The sequence below is a fragment of the Lissotriton vulgaris genome, chromosome 5 (genome assembly GCF_964263255.1).
Source record: "Lissotriton vulgaris chromosome 5, aLisVul1.2, whole genome shotgun sequence".
NCBI classification, from domain to species: Eukaryota; Metazoa; Chordata; class Amphibia; order Caudata; family Salamandridae; genus Lissotriton; species Lissotriton vulgaris.
In genome coordinates, this window is record NC_141693.1 from 1268416108 (window position 1) to 1268437855 (window position 21748).

The following is a 21748-nucleotide window of genomic DNA, read 5'->3' on the forward strand; positions in this document are numbered from 1 at the left end:
TTTAGGGTTCAGGGCAGGTGTGGGTTTTGGGGTGTCAGGGGGCAATTTTAGGGTTCAGGGTGGGTATGGGTTATGGGGTGCCAGTGGGGAATTTATGGTTCAGGGAGGGTGTGGGTTATGGGTTGCCGGGGGGGCATTTAAGGTTCAGCATGGGTATGGGGTTTGGGGTGCCAGGGGTAATTTTAAGGTTCAGGGTTGGTGTGGGTTTTGAGGTGCCATGGGGTTAATTTTAGGGTTCAGCGTGGGTATGTGTTTTATAGTGCCAGGGGTAATTTTAGGGTTTAGGGCAGGTGTGGGTTTGGGATGTCAGGGGGCTATTTTAGAGTTCATGGTGGGTATGGGTTATGGGATGCCAGATGGGAATTTATGGTTCAGCATGGGTATGGGTTTTGGGGTGCCTGGGGTAATTTTAAGGTTCAGGGTGGGTTTGGATTTTGGGGGGCAAGGGGGAATTTATGGTTCAGCATGGGTATGGTTTCTGGGGTGCCAGGAGTAATTTAAGGTTCAGGGCGGGTATAGGTTTTGGGGCTCCAGGGGGGTGATTTTAGGGTTCAGGGTGGTATTGGGTTTTGGGGTGCCAGGGGGTAATTTTAGAGTGTGGGGTGGGTATGGGTTTTGGGGTGCCAGGGAGGGATAATTTTAGGGATAGGGTGGGTATGGGTTTTGGGGTGCCAGGGGTAATTATAGATTTCAGGGCGGGTATGGGTTTTAGGGTGTGAGGGGGTTAATTTTAGGGTTCAGCGTGGGTATGTGTTTTGGTGTGCCAGGGGTAATTTTAAGATTCAGGGTGAGTATGGGTTTTGGGGGGCAATGCATCAAACTAACAAAAATGTGTGCTTTAATTGTTGTCCAGTTTCAAATGCAGAATTCACCACATTTTTTTTCTCAGCTTGACCTGAGCATTAACCGATCCTGATTATCTGCCATTTTAGCTCCGCCCCATTGATTTACATTAGCCACGCCCCTTCATCTGCCATGTTAGCCCCCCCCCCCCCCCCCCCGAAATTAAGACCTAGTTGCGCCCCTGGCCTATGATACTGGCAACAAATTATCCGTGGAGCCAGACCTCAGAAGTCCTTTACATTGCTTATAACCGAGCGAATACGATCCTGTATGTTTGACCTAGCCACGAAGTTCTAAAATACTTTCTTTGACAATTATTTGTTTTTGACTGCTACTGCTAAATTTAAAAATGTGTTATCGTTATTTAGCCTGACGGTGACACGAAACAAATGATACATGTGTTTTCGTTAACCTCCGTTAGACTGAAATTGCTTAGCAATGATCAATGTTTAGCGTGACGTCTAAGTTCAGATTCCTAGAGTTCAACGCACGAGCTGGCATTCCACCGGGCAACTTAATAGCAAGGTTGTGTGTCTCGCACATACAATTTTTACTTAAAAATGCGACCGCTTCTCTACCGCAGCATACATACAACCACTGCACTCAACACCCATTAAACTATTAATCATCAGTCCTTCCTCCCGTTCGAGCTTTTATGATAGCAGCCTTGCTAATAATCCCGCCTTGATTTAGATAGTAGCCAATCACAAAAGAACATGAACACGTGCTCCCTCCGCCTTGTAGCGGTGTCCGTTCTAGTGTAGAATCAACCATGCTCCGCCCCTGCCACCGACTCCTCCCTTTACTCAGTTTCTTTTCTTTACGTCACCTGTCCTGGTCGTTGCAAGATGGAGGAATACGCACGTGAACCCTGGTAGGTGATACAGAATTGCTAATTTTCAAAGGGCATTTTAACAGAGGGCGCGACGCATAAGGTCTGTTAGTGTTCGAGCAAGGACGTTCTTTCTCTACAGCGTAATGTCATATGCGCGACTCATGCTTCCTGTCTATGAGAACCAGAAACCCAGCGCCTGTATATACTAGTAATGAATTGACGAGGCTGGGGTGACCTTGTCACTGCCCAATCTTTTCGTTATCCCGGAGGGTGGCGCCGGTGCAGTCATAGCGAATAGTTTAGCTTCTTAAACCAGGTTATTTTCACGTTTACGCTGTAGAATAAACATGATCATGTCAGAATTGTACGATTGGTGTTTTTCTTGTGGTTCGCCATGAAGCTGCAAGACCCACAGTGCTTCTAAAACACTCGGAGTTGGGCTAAATACATTATTTGGGTCGTACCGATCTTGGGTGAGGGTCCTGGGAATAGTCGAATGTCTGTCTGTAAAGAAAGAAGGGGCGGGGTGGGGGCAGAGACCTGAGTGGAAATACATGAGACTGTTTGTGGTCAAGTGTTGTGTTTCCTTAGAAAAATGTCTACATTGTACCTTTTATTGAAAGGATAATTTAAAAAAATATCAAACCAGTGTTTTTGTTCAACATATATTTCACCCTTTAGTAGGGCAATTAATAAACACCAAATGATACGTTTGCTAGACGTGCTCAGATCAGTTGCCTGTAGAGGTAGTCGAGCCAAGGGTCTGGCTCGGGTCTTAGAGCCTGTGCACGAGCCGAGCCCTGAAAATGCTTGCAATGTTAATCATGCCTTACACATCATATACAATTTGATAAAGTTGGTCCAGAATTCCAAATTATGTTTCTATAACGTGTAGCTTTCACATTATTATGTTACATAACACTGCACTGAGAAGTACTTACTAAAAGAAATAGTTTTTAAACATAAACGATTAGGGCACTAAAAGTCAAGACAATTGTCATGTAAACACTACAGGACTATTATTATAGTACAACATTATAGTCTATTAAAGCACAAACTATTTTTGTACAACAGGTATTCTGTACGTGCATATTTAAAAGTATTTTTATAGACGATAATTAAGACACGTATTGGTGAAATGAAATATTTGCTCAAGAGCACACAGTTTAAGTGGTGAATCTGCTGTTTATCCTGTGTTTTTGATTGGAAATGAACACAGGGCTCTCCCGGAGGAGGGGGCGGGAAGCTATGATTTTATGGAGCGCTCAGAAGCAGCGCCTTTCATATTCATGTGCACTTTGACAACCGCAAGATCTGAGGAATCCCTTCGAGGGGGCTTCAGAGGGACTTTTGCAACCTTCTCAAAGCGGGCTGGGGCTGATCTCTGGAGGGGCTTGGCACAATAGTAACGTTTCCAAATTACCATCATGACTCTGGGCAATAGCTTGCTTAATCTTCCCGACGCCCCCCAGCGCCTAGAGACCCTTACAGGTGATTGTGCCACTTTACAAATGTGGATTATCATGTCATATGCTAGGATTCCCATATAACTGTTATAACTAATCAAAGGCCGGCTTAATATCCCACCCGCATTTTGCTAGCCCCGCACAGCTGGTCAGGGGGCATCCTCCGCAGAGGGGTCTGGACTGCTTCTGCCCTCACACTGCACTACAGCTAGTGCATACAGCGCCTCTCAAGAGACAACCGCGTGGGAGCTATGCAAATGTTCATAAGTTTGAATGCGGTGGCACTGGTGCCTCTCTGGTGCCTATTAGACTCACAAGTCCTTGGGGAAAAAAAAATGTGGTGTTTTGTAATCATTTTGGTGTATTTAAGACAGAGCTGCACGAAACTTCATCTTAAAAGGATGCCCTGCCACAGTCTAAGGTAGCTCTGTGCCACCATGGCTCACTGCTTTTCTCTGCCCGGCCACAGGCTCTGGTGACTTGAGAAATCTGTGGCTCACAGGGATCGGGTGGCTTCCTGACACTGTGGAACTGTTCCTTCTATGTTATCTCAGGGATACCCGTCTCTGTCGGAATCTGGCCTTCCCCTGGCACGGCTAGCATTGGGATGCTGTGGCTCACAGTACTCTGCGCCGGCACAGACGGGGACTCACTAGAGTCAAATCTGTAGTTGCACAGTTCATTAAAACAAGCATTTGCAATGAAGTAGGTCTTGCATTTGCGAGAGTTTGAGCTATTGGCATTGTAAATGGCAATGCCTTTTATTAAAAGTGTTTGAAAATGTGCAAGCTGTGCGTAAACAAGCACTTTATTATTGTAGTCCTTGCTTATGAGAAGCAAAGCTGGCAGTCTCTTTTACTGACAGCCTTGCTTCTCGTAAGCAAGGACTATACGTACAAAGTGCATGTTTATGCATGGCTTGTAGGTTTTCAAAACAAAAGAATACAAGGCATTGTCATTTACAATGCCAATAGCTCCAACTACTGCAAATGCGAGACCTATCTGAAAAGTACACTACATCATCATACTGTTTGTCACATGAATTCTTTACCTCCTATGTGCATTATATACTGACTCTTTTGCAACATTGTCAGCGAGACAGGCTTTTATGTTATAAATACCGTTTGTGCCTGCATCGCTTCTAAAAGACTTTTGTGCTTGAATGCATTGGCAGATTAACGGCAAAGCTATTGACTTTGCAAATTAATGTTTATTTTCTGATCTTGTGGTTTATATGGTGTTTCTGTTGTAAATGTGTGTATGTGTTCTGTTTAGCTTACTATAGAAGGAAACTGCACAATGTATGTCAAAAGGATTTACGATCCACCACCTGCATAGCAGCTGTTGATTCGCAGTGGCTAGTCACAACCCTACTTGGCTTGGCAGGACTTGCCTGCACTGTTTTTTTCATCCTAAAGACACACAATTGATGGACGGAAGGCAGAACAAATCAAAACATTCACCCCCAGTCAAGAGATCTGGAGTAAATCCACCATTCTTTTGCTCACTATGCCATTCCAGTTTGAACCCAGCCATATGCAAATCGGCCTTGACCCTGTGCCCCATTGGAACAGTCATGTCCGAACTGCTAAGCCAGGGCCTCCCTGCACTGAAAACAAGCATCCTAGGTCCGGGTTCGGGCTTGCACCCTGGGCTCACTGAGCTCAATGTGCCACTGGAATCAAGCTATCCTGGCTTTTGAGGGCTGAAAGCCCGAAACCGGTCCTAGGATGCTTGTTTCCACTCCAGTCCCAGGGAGGACCTGGCTTGGCAGTTCGAAATAGACTGTTCCCTTGGGGCACACGGTCAAGACTGATTTGCATATGGCTGGGTTCAAACTGAAATGGCATGGGGAGCACAAGCATTTGCAATGCAATAGGTCTCGCATATGAGAGAGTTTAAGCTATTGGCATTGTAAATGCCAATGCCTTTTATTTATCTGTTTTGATAATTAACCTATAAATAAAAGGCATTGCCATTTACAATGCCAAAAGCTCAAACTCTTGTAAATACGAGACAGCGGCCACCATTGTCGCGGGCTGCTTGGAAAGTGAAAGCATGCAAGGCACGCTGAAAGTTGCAGGGAAGTATGTCGTGCCTGTAGTAGGAAAAATGCATTGAAGAAAATAGTGCTTACAGACTAAATAAGACATACCGTGTAACAGCTGAAGTAACAGGGACAGTCCTCATGGAAGGTTACAAATGAAGACAAGGCGGTACTAAAGAGGGATTAACCCTTTCAATGCTGATGACGAGCACTGCTCGTCATCACCCACGGGTGGCGTGTGCTGATGACGAGCTGAGCTCGTCATGTAATGCGGTTATTTTAAAAAAGCCGCACAGCGCAAAAATCGCCGCAGCAGCGATGCGGTTAACAAGCCTGTTAAGGAATTCTAGCGAGATCACTGCTGCGATTCCCCCCTGTCCAGAGTCCATTCAAATTCTTCCTCCGCCTCCAGCAGAGCAGATTCGGTGCTATACTGAGGGCCAAAATTACACCGAGGCAGGAAGGCTATGAGACTGTACATAAGAGGAGAGGTAAAAACTGATGTGCTTTTAAAAATAGTGAGAATAAGTGTATTTATGTCAGTCCAGTGAGATTTACATACATATCGATGCCGATATGACATAAGGATTAAAAAGCGAGAAGACTTTTTGTTGCTGTTTAAATACACTTTTTAGGTCGAGCCTGGGAACACGCATCCGAAGGATGCGGTCCAGGTGGAGAACTATAGCGAGCTGACACGGGGGAATGACGGACAAGAAACTGTCACGCGCTTCTCCCCGGCTGGATTCAGCTGCTTGCACGCGCACCAACATTCACGCATGCGCACATCACAGCCACACGCATACACAGCACTCACGCATGCGCACATACACACGCATACACAGGCACACACCCCGTCGCCGCCGCCGCACCTACACGCATACACAGAGACCCCTCCACACACACCAGCCCCTCTCCTCCCGGCTCCACTCACCGGTGTCTGGCGGGCGCTCCCCGGTTCTCCAGGCTCTTTCCCTTCCTCTGCAGCTGCAGGCTCTCCCCACATCACGGGGGCCCGCTGCTGGACAGAAGGCTTCTCTGTGGCCGGGCGGTGGTAGCGCTCGGCGGGGCTCTCTCTCCACATGGGAGCCCCGCCTCCTCAGTGCGCCCGCTTCGCCCCGCGGGTCTTCACCCGGTCCCCCATCTCGGGACCGGGACTTTAAGGGAAACAGTATCCAGGGCTCCTTCCTGGTCACGGGAGCCCCGCGGCCGCAATGCTCACGCCACTTCCTGCTGCCGGCTCCTCTTCCTGGTTGCACGTCAGGTCCTGGGCCAGCAGCCAATCAGAGCGCGGCCCGGGAATGACGTCACAGAGGTGTCCCGCAGTACCGCCCCCGGCCTGCCTGACTTCCTGGTTGCAGGAGAATTCTACTGCTGAACTGGGTGTTATAACGCAGTCTCCACATGTAACTGTCTGCAAAGGTAATGCAACAGTTTTCAGTTCTCAATTACTTTATTCAGGTTATTTTTTTATTTTAACTAACTTTGGCCAAAGCTCTTGTCAGTGTAGGCGCCCACGCCTGCTGACTTTCACCTTCTGAATAGTTAAGGTTCCGCCCGACGCCTCTCACGGGTTCCCCGGAGATGAGTTACGGCAGGCCGCCGCCTGACGTAGAAGGCATGACGTCCTTGAAGGTGGACAAACTTACCTACAGGACGTCGCCCGAAACACTTCGAAGAGTTTTCGAGAAGTATGGACGAGTAGGCGACGCCTATATCCCCCGCGACCGATACACGAAGGAGAGCCGCGGTTTTGCCTTCGTAAGATTCCATGACAAACGTGATGCCGAGGATGCGATGGACGCCATGGACGGAGCCGTACTGGATGGGCGCGAACTTCGGGTGCAGATGGCTCGTTATGGAAGGCCACCAGACTCACACCATAGCCGCAGGGGACCACCACCCCGAAGATATGGAGGCAGTGGAGGAAGTTATGGACGCCGGAGTCGCAGTCCCAGGAGGCGTCGTCGGTCGAGGTCCCGCAGTCGGAGTCGCTCCAGATCCCGCAGCAGGAGCCGCTACAGCCGATCCAAGTCAAGATCCCGCACACGATCAAGGTCTCGTTCCACATCGAAGTCCCGCTCCGTCCGAAGATGCACGTAGGCCACTGGTATGAATCTCAGCATAGCCGATTCAACCATTCCCCCTTGTGAGGTTGATAAAAGTAGTATCATTCAGTTGAATAGTAATCACAGTGTAATTGTGAGAGAAAAGTATACTTGCACTCTGTAAGAATGATCAGGTCATCAAAATGTTAAGTAGCGTTCTATTTCCTGAGGAGGGTATTGGGGAGGTTTGTGTTGCTGAAGAGTTTCTACTTTTGCGATTGTTGGTTTGCGTTTGTCCCCTTCTGTGAGTGCAGAGTGACAGTGAGTGCAGAGTGCGTGCAGAGTGACAGTAAGTGCAGAGTGCGTGCAGAGTGACAGTGAGTGCAGAGTGCGTGCAGAGTGACAGTGAGTGCAGAGTGAGTGCAGAGTGACAGTGAGTGCGGAGTGACAGTGAGTGCGGAGTGACAGTGAGTGCGGAGTGACAGTGAGTGCGGAGTGACAGTGAGTGCAGAGTGAATGCAGAGTGACAGTGAGTGCAGAGTGACAGTGAGTGCAGAGTGACAGTGAGTGCAGAGTGACAGTGAGTGCAGAGTGCGTGCAGAGTGACAGTGAGTGCAGAGTGACAGTGAGTGCAGAGTGACAGTGAGTGCAGAGTGACAGTGAGTGCAGAGTGACAGTGAGTGCAGAGTGACAGTGAGTGCAGGGTGCGTGCAGAGTGACAGTGAGTGCAGGGTGAGTGCAGAGTGACAGTGAGTGCAGAGTGACAGTGAGTGCAGAGTGAGTGCAGTGACAGTGAGTGCAGAGTGAGTGCAGTGACAGTGAGTGCAGAGTGAGTGCAGAGTGACAGTGAGTGCAGAGTGACAGTGAGTGCAGAGTGACAGTGAGTGCAGAGTGACAGTGAGTGCAGAGTGACAGTGAGTGCAGAGTGACAGTGAGTGCAGAGTGACAGTGAGTGCAGAGTGACAGTGAGTGCAGAGTGACAGTGAGTGCAGAGTGACAGTGAGTGCAGAGTGCGTGCAGAGTGTCAGTGCACGCAGAGTGTCAGTGAGTGCAGAGTGACAGTGAGTGCAGAGTGCGTGCAGAGTGACAGTGAGTGCAGAGTGACAGTGAGTGCAGAGTGACAGTGAGTGCAGAGTGACAGTGAGTGCAGAGTGACAGTGAGTGCAGAGTGACAGTGAGTGCAGAGTGACAGTGAGTGCAGAGTGCGTGCAGAGTGACAGTGAGTGCAGAGTGCGTGCAGAGTGACAGTGAGTGCAGAGTGCATGCAGAGTGACAGTGAGTGCAGAGTGCGTGCAGAGTGACAGTGCGTGCAGAGTGACAGTGCGTGCAGAGTGACAGTGCGTGCAGAGTGACAGTGCGTGCAGAGTGACAGTGCGTGCAGAGTGACAGTGCGTGCAGAGTGACAGTGCGTGCAGAGTGACAGTGAGTGCAGAGTGACAGTGAGTACAGTCACTCAGCACCACCACATTATCACTCAGAACCACCACAGCATCACTCAGAACCACCACAGCACCACTCAGCACCACCACAGCATCACTCAGCATCACTCAGCACCACCACAGCACCACCACAGCACCACCATAGCACCACTCAGCACCACCACAGCATCACTCAGCATCACCCCAGCCCCATTCAGCACCACCACAGCATCACTCAGCACCACCACAGCACAAATATGTTCTCTCAATGTTTCAAGCTTTATTACAAATGTCACAAAAAGATGTTAATATTTCACTTCTGTTCTTGGATTTCGTTACAATAAAATACACTGAACATAATCTTCACAAAAGTTATTTACAAAAGTTTAAGCTATTGCCATTATAAATTACAATCACTTTTATTAAGTATTAAAAAAATTAAAAGCCATTGTTATTTGTAATATCAATACATCTAAGTCACGTAAATACAAATGTTGCATTACAAATGCTATAGGTGTCACATTTGCGAAAGTTATAACTATTGGCATTGTAAATGACAAAGCTATTAATTTAGCTATTTTCAAAACCAACACATAAATGAACATTTGGTGAATTACCATTAAAATATTTGACTTTTTTACTAAGATATTATTGTACTCTTTTATGCAAACAAAATTTAGATACTGCATAAATAACTTTAATAAAACATATTTTATATGTAGCTTTTTATGTAAAAAAATAACTATAGCACAAAGCAAAAAACAATTGCCATTTACAATGCTAATAGCTCAAACTTAAATAATGCGAGACCTATTGCATTGCAAATGCTTGTTTTCTCATGTATACACGAGGCACAAAGTGGACATTTTTAGTCAGAGACAACTATGTAAACAAAGTTGTTTTGGGACAAACGGCACACACGTTATGCAGCAGAGATTCCTTCAAATTAGACAGTCCATTATTTGGCTAGATTTTATAATTTTTTATTTGGAAATGTAATTCTAGCCACACCAATTGTGATTGCTTTGGAAAAGCCTTGCTTTCAGTTGGGTACAGAAGACAGGAGGCTGATTAAACCTAGTCATAGGCAGTAAATTATTACTGATAATGGTTGACTTTTTTTTATTTTTGCAAGTGAACTATAATATCAGAACTCACTTGTGAAGAGCAGATACTTCTTGTACCCTGGCACACAAGACTGAATTAAACTTTACTTTAGCTATATCGGATGGTTCACTAGTGTTCAGAGAAGGTAAGAGAGGAAACAAAAGAAACAAAAGAGCAAAACGATATGAATAGTAAATAGTTGTGTGGAACAAACACATCACAGTAAAAGTTGGAAAGGTCGGTGTGCAACTAACACTGGGGATCATCAGATTCACCACTGAATGCTGAGGTATCCCTTGCCTCAGAAATGTACTTAAATCGAAAGGTACCAAAGAGATCACACAGCAGCTCCAATGGCTGGTGGAACTCCAGTTGTAGACTGTTACACGGATCCTTGTCTAAAAATGCATCAAAATGTAATTTATACTAGGCAAACTATGCAAAGTTATTTTACTACCTACCCCATTCTATGGTACAAAATTCTATTGATGGACAGCCAGGTTTACATTATATCAATGCTGATACATAAGTGATTGTTCTGATAACAATTTAAAATCTTAGAGAATTTTGTTTATCTAGTGTATCACTACAAATCATGTTAATATAGTGCTAATGCCCTAGAGTACTCCTGTCACATGACCTCCTGTGGTTGCTGTGTGGTCCTCGACGTCAGTCACTGGTGACATGTTTGTTGAGAGAGGGCCTAAGATGTTAACCTCTTTCCATGTGAATTTGGTTCTGTTCACCAGCCATGGCCATGGCAAGCTTGGTCAAGAGGAGAGAAAGGCTCGGCCAGTTCTCCTGCCTCCATGTCATGACCAGGTGAAATTCTCTGATGTAAATCACCTCTTTCAGTGCATCTCCACTGATGATTGGGAAGTAGTTGGTATCACACATGTCGACCGGTATTTTCTACGCCAAGCAGCAGGAATGGAAAATGATGCTGAACAGAAATGGGAGGGCAGAAACCAGATGAGGCTCCTGATTTCAATAGTGAAGGTGTGGTGATAGCATGATCCAGGCATATGTGGGTACACACCCTGTTGAAAAGTAACAAAACCACCCACTCGACAAAACTAATAACCATATTGTGGTCCATGTAGGGCCAAGAGCTGAGCCACAGCAGCATTGAGCACCTAATGCCTGGTGCACACAGGTAAGCCAACATTGGAGCTAAACACTGTTACAAATCCCTGTAAACTCACAACTACTTCGGCACAGATAAATTGATATAATAATCATACCTTTGTGTATACGGTGCACATTCCACACTTTTGCCACTCTTAAGTGTTCTAAATTAATCCTAAACATCTCATTCAGTCTTATAGTAGCATATTCCTGGATCAGAGAAGGATGAAATGCTGACATGGTCTTGCTAGGATTCAAACCTAGTGACTGCATCTCACATCAGAAGACTTGACTAAGTCATATTGCTGGTTATCATACCCTGACCTTACTTGACTGTGTACCCAGGCTACTTCTTAAGCATGTAAACTGGAGATGGCGTAGAACTATTAAAGCCAAACACTAGGATGTGGGAATCATGGGAGTCTAAACAACAGCATCTCAAATGATGGAGAATTACTTGTGGATTAATGAATGCAACATGAAATGCTCTTCACCAAAGTTGGCAAGTACCTATTGTTCCTCCTGCCACATCTACTCCACACATTTTAAAAATCTTTTTCCGGATTACTGAGACGGCTCCTCCATCTTCATCATTTTATTTCTTATGCGAAGATGTTTGCTATGCCATTGAAGGTCCCTGCCTGTCTCGCACTCATGAGGCCGACTGTCATCTTGTCAAGAAAGTTAGCGACCCTAGGGACAGAAGGTTTGTGAGAGTTCATATTGATACAGGGCACAACTTCCTGTCCGCCAAAGCATTAAATACAAACTTGGTAAAAAAATACCTTGCACCGTTAATGAATTCATGGCACTACCTCTGGCTGCTGGACTGGACACGTCACCAAAATTCGGCCAGAGGGGAGGAGAGCGAAGGGAAGCAGGACTGCCAAATTAATTGAGAGAACACTGACGCCGGGGGCTTTCTTTAACAAGTTGTTGGGGTGCCATCTCCTGTCTCCCTTCGCTAGCAAAAGCGACGACTATAGGTCTCGCCAAGGTGGGCAGCGCTGCATCGCTAGGCGAGACCTAAAAAAACGGTGATGGTATGATGGATTTAGGCTCAGATTAATGTACTGGGGTGAATGTATGACATTGTTCTGCATTCTGTCCATCAACTGTTTTTGCATTTGTCACCTCGAGTGGGATGGCTATGCTCCGATGTGATTCCCGTGCTCTCCATGCCACTGCAATCAAGCTATCCTGGCTGATGAGGGCTGAAAGCTCGTAACCGGTCCTAGGCTGCTTGTTTCCAGTCCAGGGAGGACCTGGCTTGGCAGTTCGGGCTGGACTGTTCCCATGGGGCACAATGTCAAGACTGATTTGCATATGGTTGGATTCAAACTGGAATGGCATGGTGAGCAAAAAACGATGGATCTAGGCCCAGATCTCTGTACTGGGGTGAATGTATGTCATTGTTCTGCATTCTGTCCATCAACTGTTTTTTTTCATCCTAGCAATAAACTAAGCTCTTTCAGATAAATAAAAGCCTGCCTGCTGTGACAGTACTTACCATGGCTTTTCTCTTTATGCTTCCCAAATTGCTGTGCATTGTTGAAAAATACTCTTCTGCTGATTTGTTTCATGTGTCACACTATGGCATACACTGCTGCCATTGCTGTTTTCTCGTGTATGGGTGTCCACTTCCATCATCTGTTAACTGCTGTTTTCTCTTGACTTTCCTTGCAGTCCATGGAGGATAGTGGATGACTGTGGTGGGGCCTTTACCATGGGCACCATAGGAGGTGGAATCTTCCAGGCAGTTAAAGGGTTTCGCAATGCACCTGTGGTGAGTTGTAAAATAAATGGAGGAGCGTGTAATTGGATTTTGAGGGGAAAACATGCATTTATCTAAACTTTACTTTGTATAGTTTGAGTTTTGCCAGAAGGTTTGTTGATTGAAAAAATTACCCTTTTGGTCTAATGAATGCAGAGTGCCTTGAGATTACATAGTTTGTAAATGTCTTTTTCCACCTTTCATATCTTTGAAGCTATGTACCACAGAGGCCCCAATTCTGGGCTGCTTCTGGTGCAATAAGGAGAGAGAAGAAAGGGACAGTCGCAGAGCCATATATGCATGGCAGTAGTTTCTTGAACTGCAGATGTTGGTGCTGTCCCTTCATCTCCCACAGTGCAATGCAGACTTGATCTAAACATGGGATAATAACTGGGAGTACTCCCTCTGTGCAAGTTAATTTGCTCACTGTCTCACCTTAGCTTGGTCTGATGAGCCAGTTTTATACAAACAGGCAGGTGTAAGCAGTTGAGGATGAGATCTATAAAGATCCCGTAATTTAACCAGTCTTGCGCTTCTTTGTATCTTGCATGTGTTAAAATAATGCACACACAATTTAGTGCCCTACCGCAAGACTCCAGTAGCTAGGGGCATTTTACCAATGCTCAGGACAATGCAACACAGGCTTGGAAAAAAGTGTCACAGTCTCTCCTTTGCCTGTCTTTTTCACTCAAAATATAGACTAACGAATAAAACAGACTAAAATACAATTGTGGTGTAAAATGTATGATTAACCCCCAGCTGCTGTCCTCAAGCCTTTCTACAAACAGCGTCTTGCCCAGAATTGTGATTTGCAGAAGAGGAGGTAACCTTGGACTGCTTCACTAGAGAAAGTGATAGAGCGTGAGTTCACCTGCCCAGGATTTTTCCATCTCACCTGGGCCCATGAAACATACACACTCTGAACAGGTAAACCTACGCTTACATCAGTGATTTGATTTTAACCTATTAGGACCTATACCTTGACTTACCAATCCTTGTCACCGGTACCTAGAGTCTTAAGGGATCAAGGGAGTTAGCGAGAAAATAGGTAGTAAATAGACATTTGCACTCTTAAAATAACTACAGACTCTGGAAAGTTTTAAACGCTTTATCAAAATAATTTTTTTAAATGTCAATGGCCGTACTAGATTAATCAGAGCTTGATCAAATCAGAATAAAATAAAAGCAAGATAATGTGAAAGTATCATGAAACGTTCTGTAAGCATTTAAACATAGGAAGGGTAAGAAGAGGGAAACAGCACAACGACATATCTCACTCAACTTTAAATTTACCTAGAATGGTGTGAAGACCAACCCTGGCCACGGGCTGGGAAAAAGGATAGGACCCCGAAAGTGCAGGTGCCAACAGGATAGAACAGGTGCAGACCAGAATCGTGATAAGTACGGACCAAATTGGATCAGGACAGGACCACCGCAGGTCAGGACCGGCACCCACAGCTCAAGTGCAACGCCAGCGTCACACCCTTCTCTGCAGTTAACAGTCAGACATTGATTGGGTTAGCAAATCTTCTCCCTCACGAACCCCGATTGGGTTATCGAACTCCTTCCCAGAACCCCGATTGGGTTATCGAATCTTCTGACAAGAGTGCTCTGCCAGCACCTCTGCTCTCGATCACCTATTGGGTGCGTTGGGTCAGTGACAGGTCCGCTATTCGGGCAAGTCGGACAATCTAACTAGCTAAGCCTGCCTTAGAACGAATATGCTACTTACCAGTATGCATCTGTTCTCGGCATGTAGGGCTACTGACATTCATATCTGTGCATAGATCGCCGCCTAGTGTTGGGTCCGGATGATTGCACATTGTTGTCCTGGAAGAGTCTTCGAAGTATCACGAGATAGGTGGCCCCTCCCCTGGAATACAGTGCGCATGGGCATCGACTCCATCCCCAGATTGTTTTTAGCCATTGTGGACAAGATGGAGTGAAACTCATTGAATGATGACCATGCTATGAGTATATGTGAATACTGCAGCTGCTACAGGCGCCGGGGAGGAGGGCGGGCGATATGAATGTCAGCAGCCCTACATGCCAAGAACAGATGCATACTGGTAAGTAGCATATTCGGTTCGAGGCATGTGGGCTGCTGAATTCATATCTGTGCATAGAATACGTAGCAGTCCCTCCATTAGCGGTGGCCGCCCGTGCCAGCTGCAGCAGTTTGAAAAAGTGTTTTGAGAACAGCCTGCCCTACAGCTGCCTGCTGTTTGGAGTGCACATCAACACAGTAATGCTTAGTAAATGTGTGTGTGGTAGACCATGTGGCTGCTCTACATATGTCTTCCAAAGGAATGTTTCCAAGGAATGCCATAGAGGCCCCTAACTTCCTGGTGGAGTGGGCTCTTGGCGGAATGGTAAGAGTGCGGTTTGCTTTTAGATAGCAGATCTGGATACATTTAACGATCCACCTAGCAATACCAGCCTTGGAAATAGGGTTACCTTTGTGGTGCGGTGCAAAGGCGACAAAGAGTTGCTTAGTCTTCCTAAAATCCTTGGTCCTATCGATGTAATACATTAGGGCCCGTTTAACATCAAGGGTATGGAGCATTCGCTCCACCAGTGACTCAGGATTTTGAAAGAAAACAGGTAATTCGATTGTTTGGATGATGTGAAACTGAGACACAACCTTGGGTAGAAACTTAGGGTTAGTGCGAATCACTACCCTGTTGGAATGAATTTGAATAAATGGCTCTTGGATAGTGAGGGCTTGCAATTCACTAACCCTCCGTAGCGATGTAATTGCTAAGAGGAAAGCCACTTTCCATGTCAAGAACTGAATCTTGCAGGAATGCAGTGGTTCAAAGGGAGGACCCATCAGCCTGGTAAGGACCACATTGAGGTTCCACTCAGGAGCTGGTGGAGTCCGTGGCGGAATGACTCGTTTGAGCCCTTCCAGAAAAGCCTTAATGGCAGGCACCCTGAAGAGGGAGAGGTGCTGCCTATTTTGGAGATAAGCGGCCATTGCAGACAGATGAATGCAAATGGAAGCACAGGCCAGATTACACTTGTACAGATGGAAAAGGTAACAGATGATGTTCTGATTAGAAGCATCCAGCGGGTTAATGTTGTGGTCTGCACAATAAATGACAAACCGCTTCCATTTTGCCGCATAGCATGCTCTAGTGGTGGGCTTCCTTGCCTCCCGAATGATGTCCATACAGTCGGCAGGTAAGTGCAGGAAGCCAAACTCTAGGACTTCAGGAGCCAGATCGCCAGGTTGAGCTGTTGCGGATCTGGGTGCTGAATGTCGCCATGGCTCCTCGTCAGAAGGCTAGGTGTGAGGTGTAGCCTCTGATGCGGTACCACGGACAGTTCAAGAAACGTGGTGTACCATGGTTGGCGAGTCCACATTGGAGCAACCAGGATGAGAGTCATCGACTGCTGCCTGAGCTTGCGTGCCATCAGCAGTATCAGAGGTGCTGGGGGAAAAGCGTACGCAAATTTGCCTGACCAGTTCGTCCATATCGCATTGCCCTGCGACTGTGGGTGTGGGAACCTGGTGGCGAAGCTTTGGCATTTTGCGTTCTCCCTTGTGGCGAACAGGTCTATCTCTGGATGACCTCACCTTTGGAAGTACGGCTGGAGTACTGATGGATGTATCTCCCACTCGTGCATCTGATGGCTGTGCCTGCTGAGCAGGTCCGCCATCTGATTGTCCTTGCCCGGGAGGTGCTCTGCCATGAGGAAGATGTTCCTTTGAATGGCCCACTTCCACATGCTCTGAGCCAGATGAGACCGCTGCTGAGAGTGTGTTCCTCCCTGCTTTTGAATGTAGTACATTGCCGTCATGTTGTCCGTCCGGATCAACACGACCTTGTTGCACAGATGTACCTTGAATGCTTTTAATGCCATGAAGATTGCCATCAGTTCCAGAACATTGATGTGCATCTTCCCTTGTTGTTGCGTCCATAGTCCCTGCACAGTGTATTGGAGTACATGCGCTCCCCATCCCTGGAGAGAAGCGTCCGTCGTCCGGATAATCTGTGGCACAGGCTCCTGGAACGGTCGGCCCTTGCAAAGGTTTCGTGGATTCCACCAATGCAGAGAGTTGTATGCCCGACCGCTCACCAACACTAGATCTTTCAACTGGTTGTGAGCCTGAGTCCACTGACGTGCCAAGCACTCCTGAAGCGGACGCATATGTAATCTCGCGTGCGGGACAATGGAGATGCAGGAGGCCATCATGCCTATCAACTGCATGAACACTCTTGCTGGAAGCGAGTGTTGAGGTCTGAATTTTTGGATCAGCGATTGAATGCTGCTGACTCTCACTGAATTCGGCTGTGCTGTGGCCGCCAGAGTGTCTATGGTCTCACCCAGATACTGCCGTATGTGGGCGGGCTGGAGGTGGGATTTCGGGTAATTCAGTGAGAATCCCAGATCGTGCAGGAGGTGAATGGTGTGGGACACGTGGACGGCACACTGCTGGGCTGACGTCGCCTGGATGAGCCAGTCGTCCAGATAGGGGTAGACGTGGATGTTTCGTCGTCTCAGATGTGCCGCCACCGTGGCCAGGCACTTTGTGAACACCCTGGGTGCCGTGTTGACCCCAAAAGGCAAAACCCTGAATTGGTAGTGCTGGTTTTGGATGGTGAACCTGAGGTATTTCCTGTGTGAAGGATGTAGTGGAATGTGAAAGTACGCATCCTTTAGGTCTAAAGTTGCGAGAAAGTCCCCCTGTCGGAGCAGCAGGAGCACTTGCTGCAGTGTTAGCATGTGGAAGTGCTCCGACAGGATGTAGAAGTTGAGGGGCCTGAGATCCAGGATGGCCCTGAGGGACCCGTCCTTCTTTGGAATCAGGAAGTACAGGGAGTAAACTCCTGTGCCTCTTTCCTGCATGGACACTAGCTCTATTGCCCCTTTTTGCAGCATGACGTGGACCTCCTGCTTCAATAAGTGCAAGTGCTCGTCCGACATAGGACGGTGCCTTGGGGGTATGTTGGGGGGAGTGGATGTTAACTCCAGACAATAACAAAATTGGATAAGTTTTCTGACCCACCTGTCCGTGGTGATGGACTTCCACACGGGCAGGAACTGCTGGAGTCTCCCCCCGACCGGTGTTGTGTGGTCGGGGGGCAGTGTCAATGCGTCACTGTTTGTTGGTGGTAGAGGACCTGGAGCTGTTGTTGCCACGTCCTCTGCCTTTGGCGCTGTTGCCGCGGTATCCACCTCGACTCTTGTTGGCATAAGTAGTCTGGGTGTTGCCTTTATAAAACTGCGCGGACTGCGAAAGCTGACCCCTTGAGGTGCCTCTGGTATTGGAGCGACAAAAGGACCCACCCCGAAACTGCTGGGACTGCAAGGCACCCATGGATTTTGCAGTGTCAGTGTCCTTTTTCATTTTTTCTAGGGTGGTGTCAACCTCCGGGCCAAACAGGTGATCTGGGTTGACTGTTTGGTTCAAGATGGTGGTCTGGATGTCCGGCTTGAAACCAGAGATTCTTAGCCAGGCATGTCTCCGAAGCATAACACTGGTGTTAATGGCGCGCGCAGCGGTGTCAGCTGCGTCCAGAGCGCACTTTATGGAAGCGTTGGAGATCAGCTTCCCCTCCTGGATTAGCATCTCAGCCCCTTCCTTATATTGAACAGGCAGGTGTTGCAAAAGGGTCTCTAGGGTATGGTAGTGCGCCCTGTCATAACGCGCCAGGAGCGCTTGTGTGTTTGAGATGCGCCATATGTTAGCTGCCTGCCCTGCTACCCTCTTCCCTGAAGCCTCAAAGACCTTGGATTCTTTGTCTGGGGGAGGAGCATCACCCGTAGTCTGAGAATTGGCCCTCTTCCGGGCATTCGAGACGACCAGGGAGTCCAGAGGCAACTGTCCTTTGATATAAGTTGGATCATTAGGCGCCGCTTTGTATTTTTTGTCAATCCTCGGGTTGATGACTCTCGCCCTGGTGGGTTCTTTGAAGACCTCAGCAGCGTGCTTCAAAACGCCTTTCAGCATTGGCAGAGTTTTTATAGTCTTTTCAGACACAGAAAAGGTGTCAAAGAGGAAATCTACATCCACAGGGTCAGCATGCAGCTGGACATTGTGATTGGCTGCTGCCCGCTCAATGAGGGCATTGAAAGCAGCAGAGTCTTCAGTAGGTGAAGTTTTAGCAGAGAAGAGCTGAGGGTCTTGCCCCGAATGTGGATCTCCTGGGTCACCACCGGCAGACCAGGGCTCCGTTACATCCTCCGGGTCTGTGTAGACCGGATAGCTATATTCGTCCTCGTCATCGCCCTCACCAGCGTCCACGTCGGAGTAAGTGGGCGAGACCTCTGGAGCTTGTGGTGAAATGGGCTCCACCAAGGCTGGAGCACCAGCAGAGTCCATTTTCCTCTTTAGGGGGATTTTGTAAGACTCCAATTGGGGTTCTGTGGTGATTTTCCTCTTCAGAAGGGAAAGCCTGCCCGTTTCGGTGTCGATGAAATGTTCTTGACGCTCCTCCTCCGAGTGGTGTCGAGGCCGCGGGCCATGGACCACCAACGATGCCTTCGGCGCTGAAGATACCTTCTCGGGCACGCCGGCCCCCGGTTTGGCAGCGAAAGCCTTCGGCGCTGTCTTAGGCGGCAAGGTAAAGAGGATCGGCGTGGGCGCCTTTGCCGGTTTTTCCAGAGGCTTGGCAGGCGGAGGGTCCTTCGCCTCGACCGCCGCGGTGCCGTCCCTCATGCGCTGCAGGGACTCCGTGACCTTCTTCGTGAACGCGGCAGATGGACTTGCCGGTTCGACGGAGTCCTTCGAGGACGGTTTCGGAGTCGACACACTCGGCGCAGCCCCGTTGGCCCTGTCGTGTGGAAGCGGGGCAGAGAGGACCTTCGGGTCATCGGGCCGCTTCTTCTGGTCTCCAAGAGACTTCTTGGGGTCGTCGACAGCCTTCTTGTGGTCGACCCGACTCTTGCCGGCGTCGATCGCCTTTGGCGCCGATGCGCCCGGGTCTGACCCCTTCACCTTGGTCTTCGACGCCGTAGCCTTCGGCTCGGCCATCTTGACTTGGCCCTTCGGCTCGACGGCCATCTTAGGTTTCTTCGGCGCCGAGCCCTCCAAAGTCTTCGATCCGACCAATGCGATGTGCACTTTCGGTTTCGATATCTGCACCTGTGCGGTATCTGGGGTCGAGACCGCAGATTTCACTTTCGGTTTCATTTTCACCAGGAGTGACTCGGTACCAATGTTCGTGGCCGGGCCTGCAGGCGGGGCCGAGGAACTCACATCAAGGTCTTGGGTAAGGCCCGAAGGCGATCCCTCGACCTGGGCCTTATCGATTGGCACGGCCCCAGAGTCAGTCTGAGGAAGCTCCTCGTCCGAGCTATCCTCCATGGCCCCTAGGGCCCCGTCGTCGTCTCCTACCTCCTCGATGACTTCTTTGCTTTCGAAAGCTTCGGCCTCTGCGTCGTCTTCCTCGACATCCGACGCGGGATTTGATTCTGAGACGTCCTGGATATCTTCATCCTCGACCTCCCTGAAGTATTTCGGGGTTCCCAAGGCCTACACGCTCCAGAGATTACCCACTTACACAAGAACTGTTGGCACGGAAACTGTAAAATGCAAAGAACAAGTTTATTAAAACCCCATGGGGTGGTGGTACACTCAAACAGCACCCTTCGGTAATGCAAGAGGTATCACACCGAACACCGGTGTGACCCCGTTTATATACAAGTTTGGGGCAATAAAAGATAGGCGGCACAAGTTAAGACACAGTTTTAGAGACATATATGGTCATGTTTTGGAATACTGCCAGCTCATTGGAGAGTTTCAAACCCACTGGTCAGTTAGCGGCACATTCCTGAAGGTTTACGGGTCAGTGAGAACTGCGCATGTGTGGCTTGACCAGTACTAAAAATAGCCTGTTGCTGGGCAGATGAGAGTGGTCAGTGGAACGGACAAAGGACTAAAGGGCACGTCGGCCACGAGGCCGCTCATGGTCTAAGATGGCCGCTGCAACATTCAAAATGGCGTTTATCGTATATAGCCAAGTTAAGGAGGACAACGTGTAGGTTCAGCTAATCGCTAATCCGAACGGGCCAATTACGACAGACGACCCTTTTAGCGTTTAGCTGAATCTACCTCATAATGAACATAGTCTGGATGTTCGTCCTCGATGTCTATTAACATAATTTGTGTCACCTCTCTGTGTAGAATCATTTTGTCATGGGCAAGAGCTCGCCTCGATGGTAAGCAAGCTGATAGACACATTGAACATAAGGCAGGGCCACATTGGATACACAAACATATAAAGAACATTGCTCCCACAAGTATACAGAGAATTGTCAACAGTTTCCAGCCCCAAGTTATAATCATGGACCAAAACCATCCAGAAAGTGTCCAAGTTCCATTGTCCGGGTGTATTTCGGCAGCTATTTTATGCAGCTTGGAAATCGCATCATACACAGATGGAGAATTATCAGGGACATAAACACAACAGCTGCTTCCGATGATTCTACATGCCCCCCCACGATCAGCCAAAACAACGTCCAGCACCATCCGGTTTTGGAGGGTAACAATTCTGGAAATCTGCAGTTCTTCGGTAATATTCCCCAGGGCAATAGCAGTGTCATTCGCAACAGCCTCGACAACGCGAGTCAGCCGTCTGATTTTCCGGCTGTTCAATGCAGCCCCCACAAAGGAGAATAGTCCCAGATTGAAATCCACATACTGTTGTAATGCAGTGTCCGTTTGATCAATGTCCTCTAGAGCAACAGTTCGCTTAACTCTGTTCAAAACAAAATCGTGGTACAGAGTATAGTCGTTGTGGTACATCGGAGGGGCAATGAATACAGGAGGTAGCACAAACGATACATAACATGTGCCCAACCACCCCACTGGAAGCTGATGGTACCCCTTCGTTCCACAGATGAAGTAGGTGTTTCGAGATGCAACAAATGAAATGCCATTCGGGCTATCAAACGTGAGAGTAATATTACATTCGCTTTTCCCCACTGCAATCGTGCCCTTGTTTCGGATACATAAATCGGCTTTTGTGGCAATGACATTTATGACATGAGCACTGGATACATTCACATTCCGCTGATTGCTATATAGTCGTGGAGCAGATACATTATCAGGCCTGTATTCTTCCCACTC

General features: G+C 47.9%; 1 protein-coding gene and 1 pseudogene across 1 annotated transcript in view; both read left to right on the forward strand.

Annotated features, from left to right (window-relative positions):
- The first annotated feature begins 1586 nt into the window (after positions 1–1586).
- TIMM17A (translocase of inner mitochondrial membrane 17A) overlaps positions 1587–21748 on the forward strand; it is a 96420-nt gene continuing 76258 nt past the window's right edge. The window contains exons 1-2 of the mRNA XM_086923113.1: positions 1587–1717; positions 12579–12678. Of these exons, the coding sequence (XP_086779239.1) occupies positions 1692–1717; positions 12579–12678 (126 nt within the window). The 5' untranslated portion in view covers positions 1587–1691. The remainder of the gene's footprint in view (positions 1718–12578; positions 12679–21748) is intronic.
- Positions 6671–7294, forward strand: LOC147712437 (serine/arginine-rich splicing factor 2 pseudogene; annotated as a pseudogene).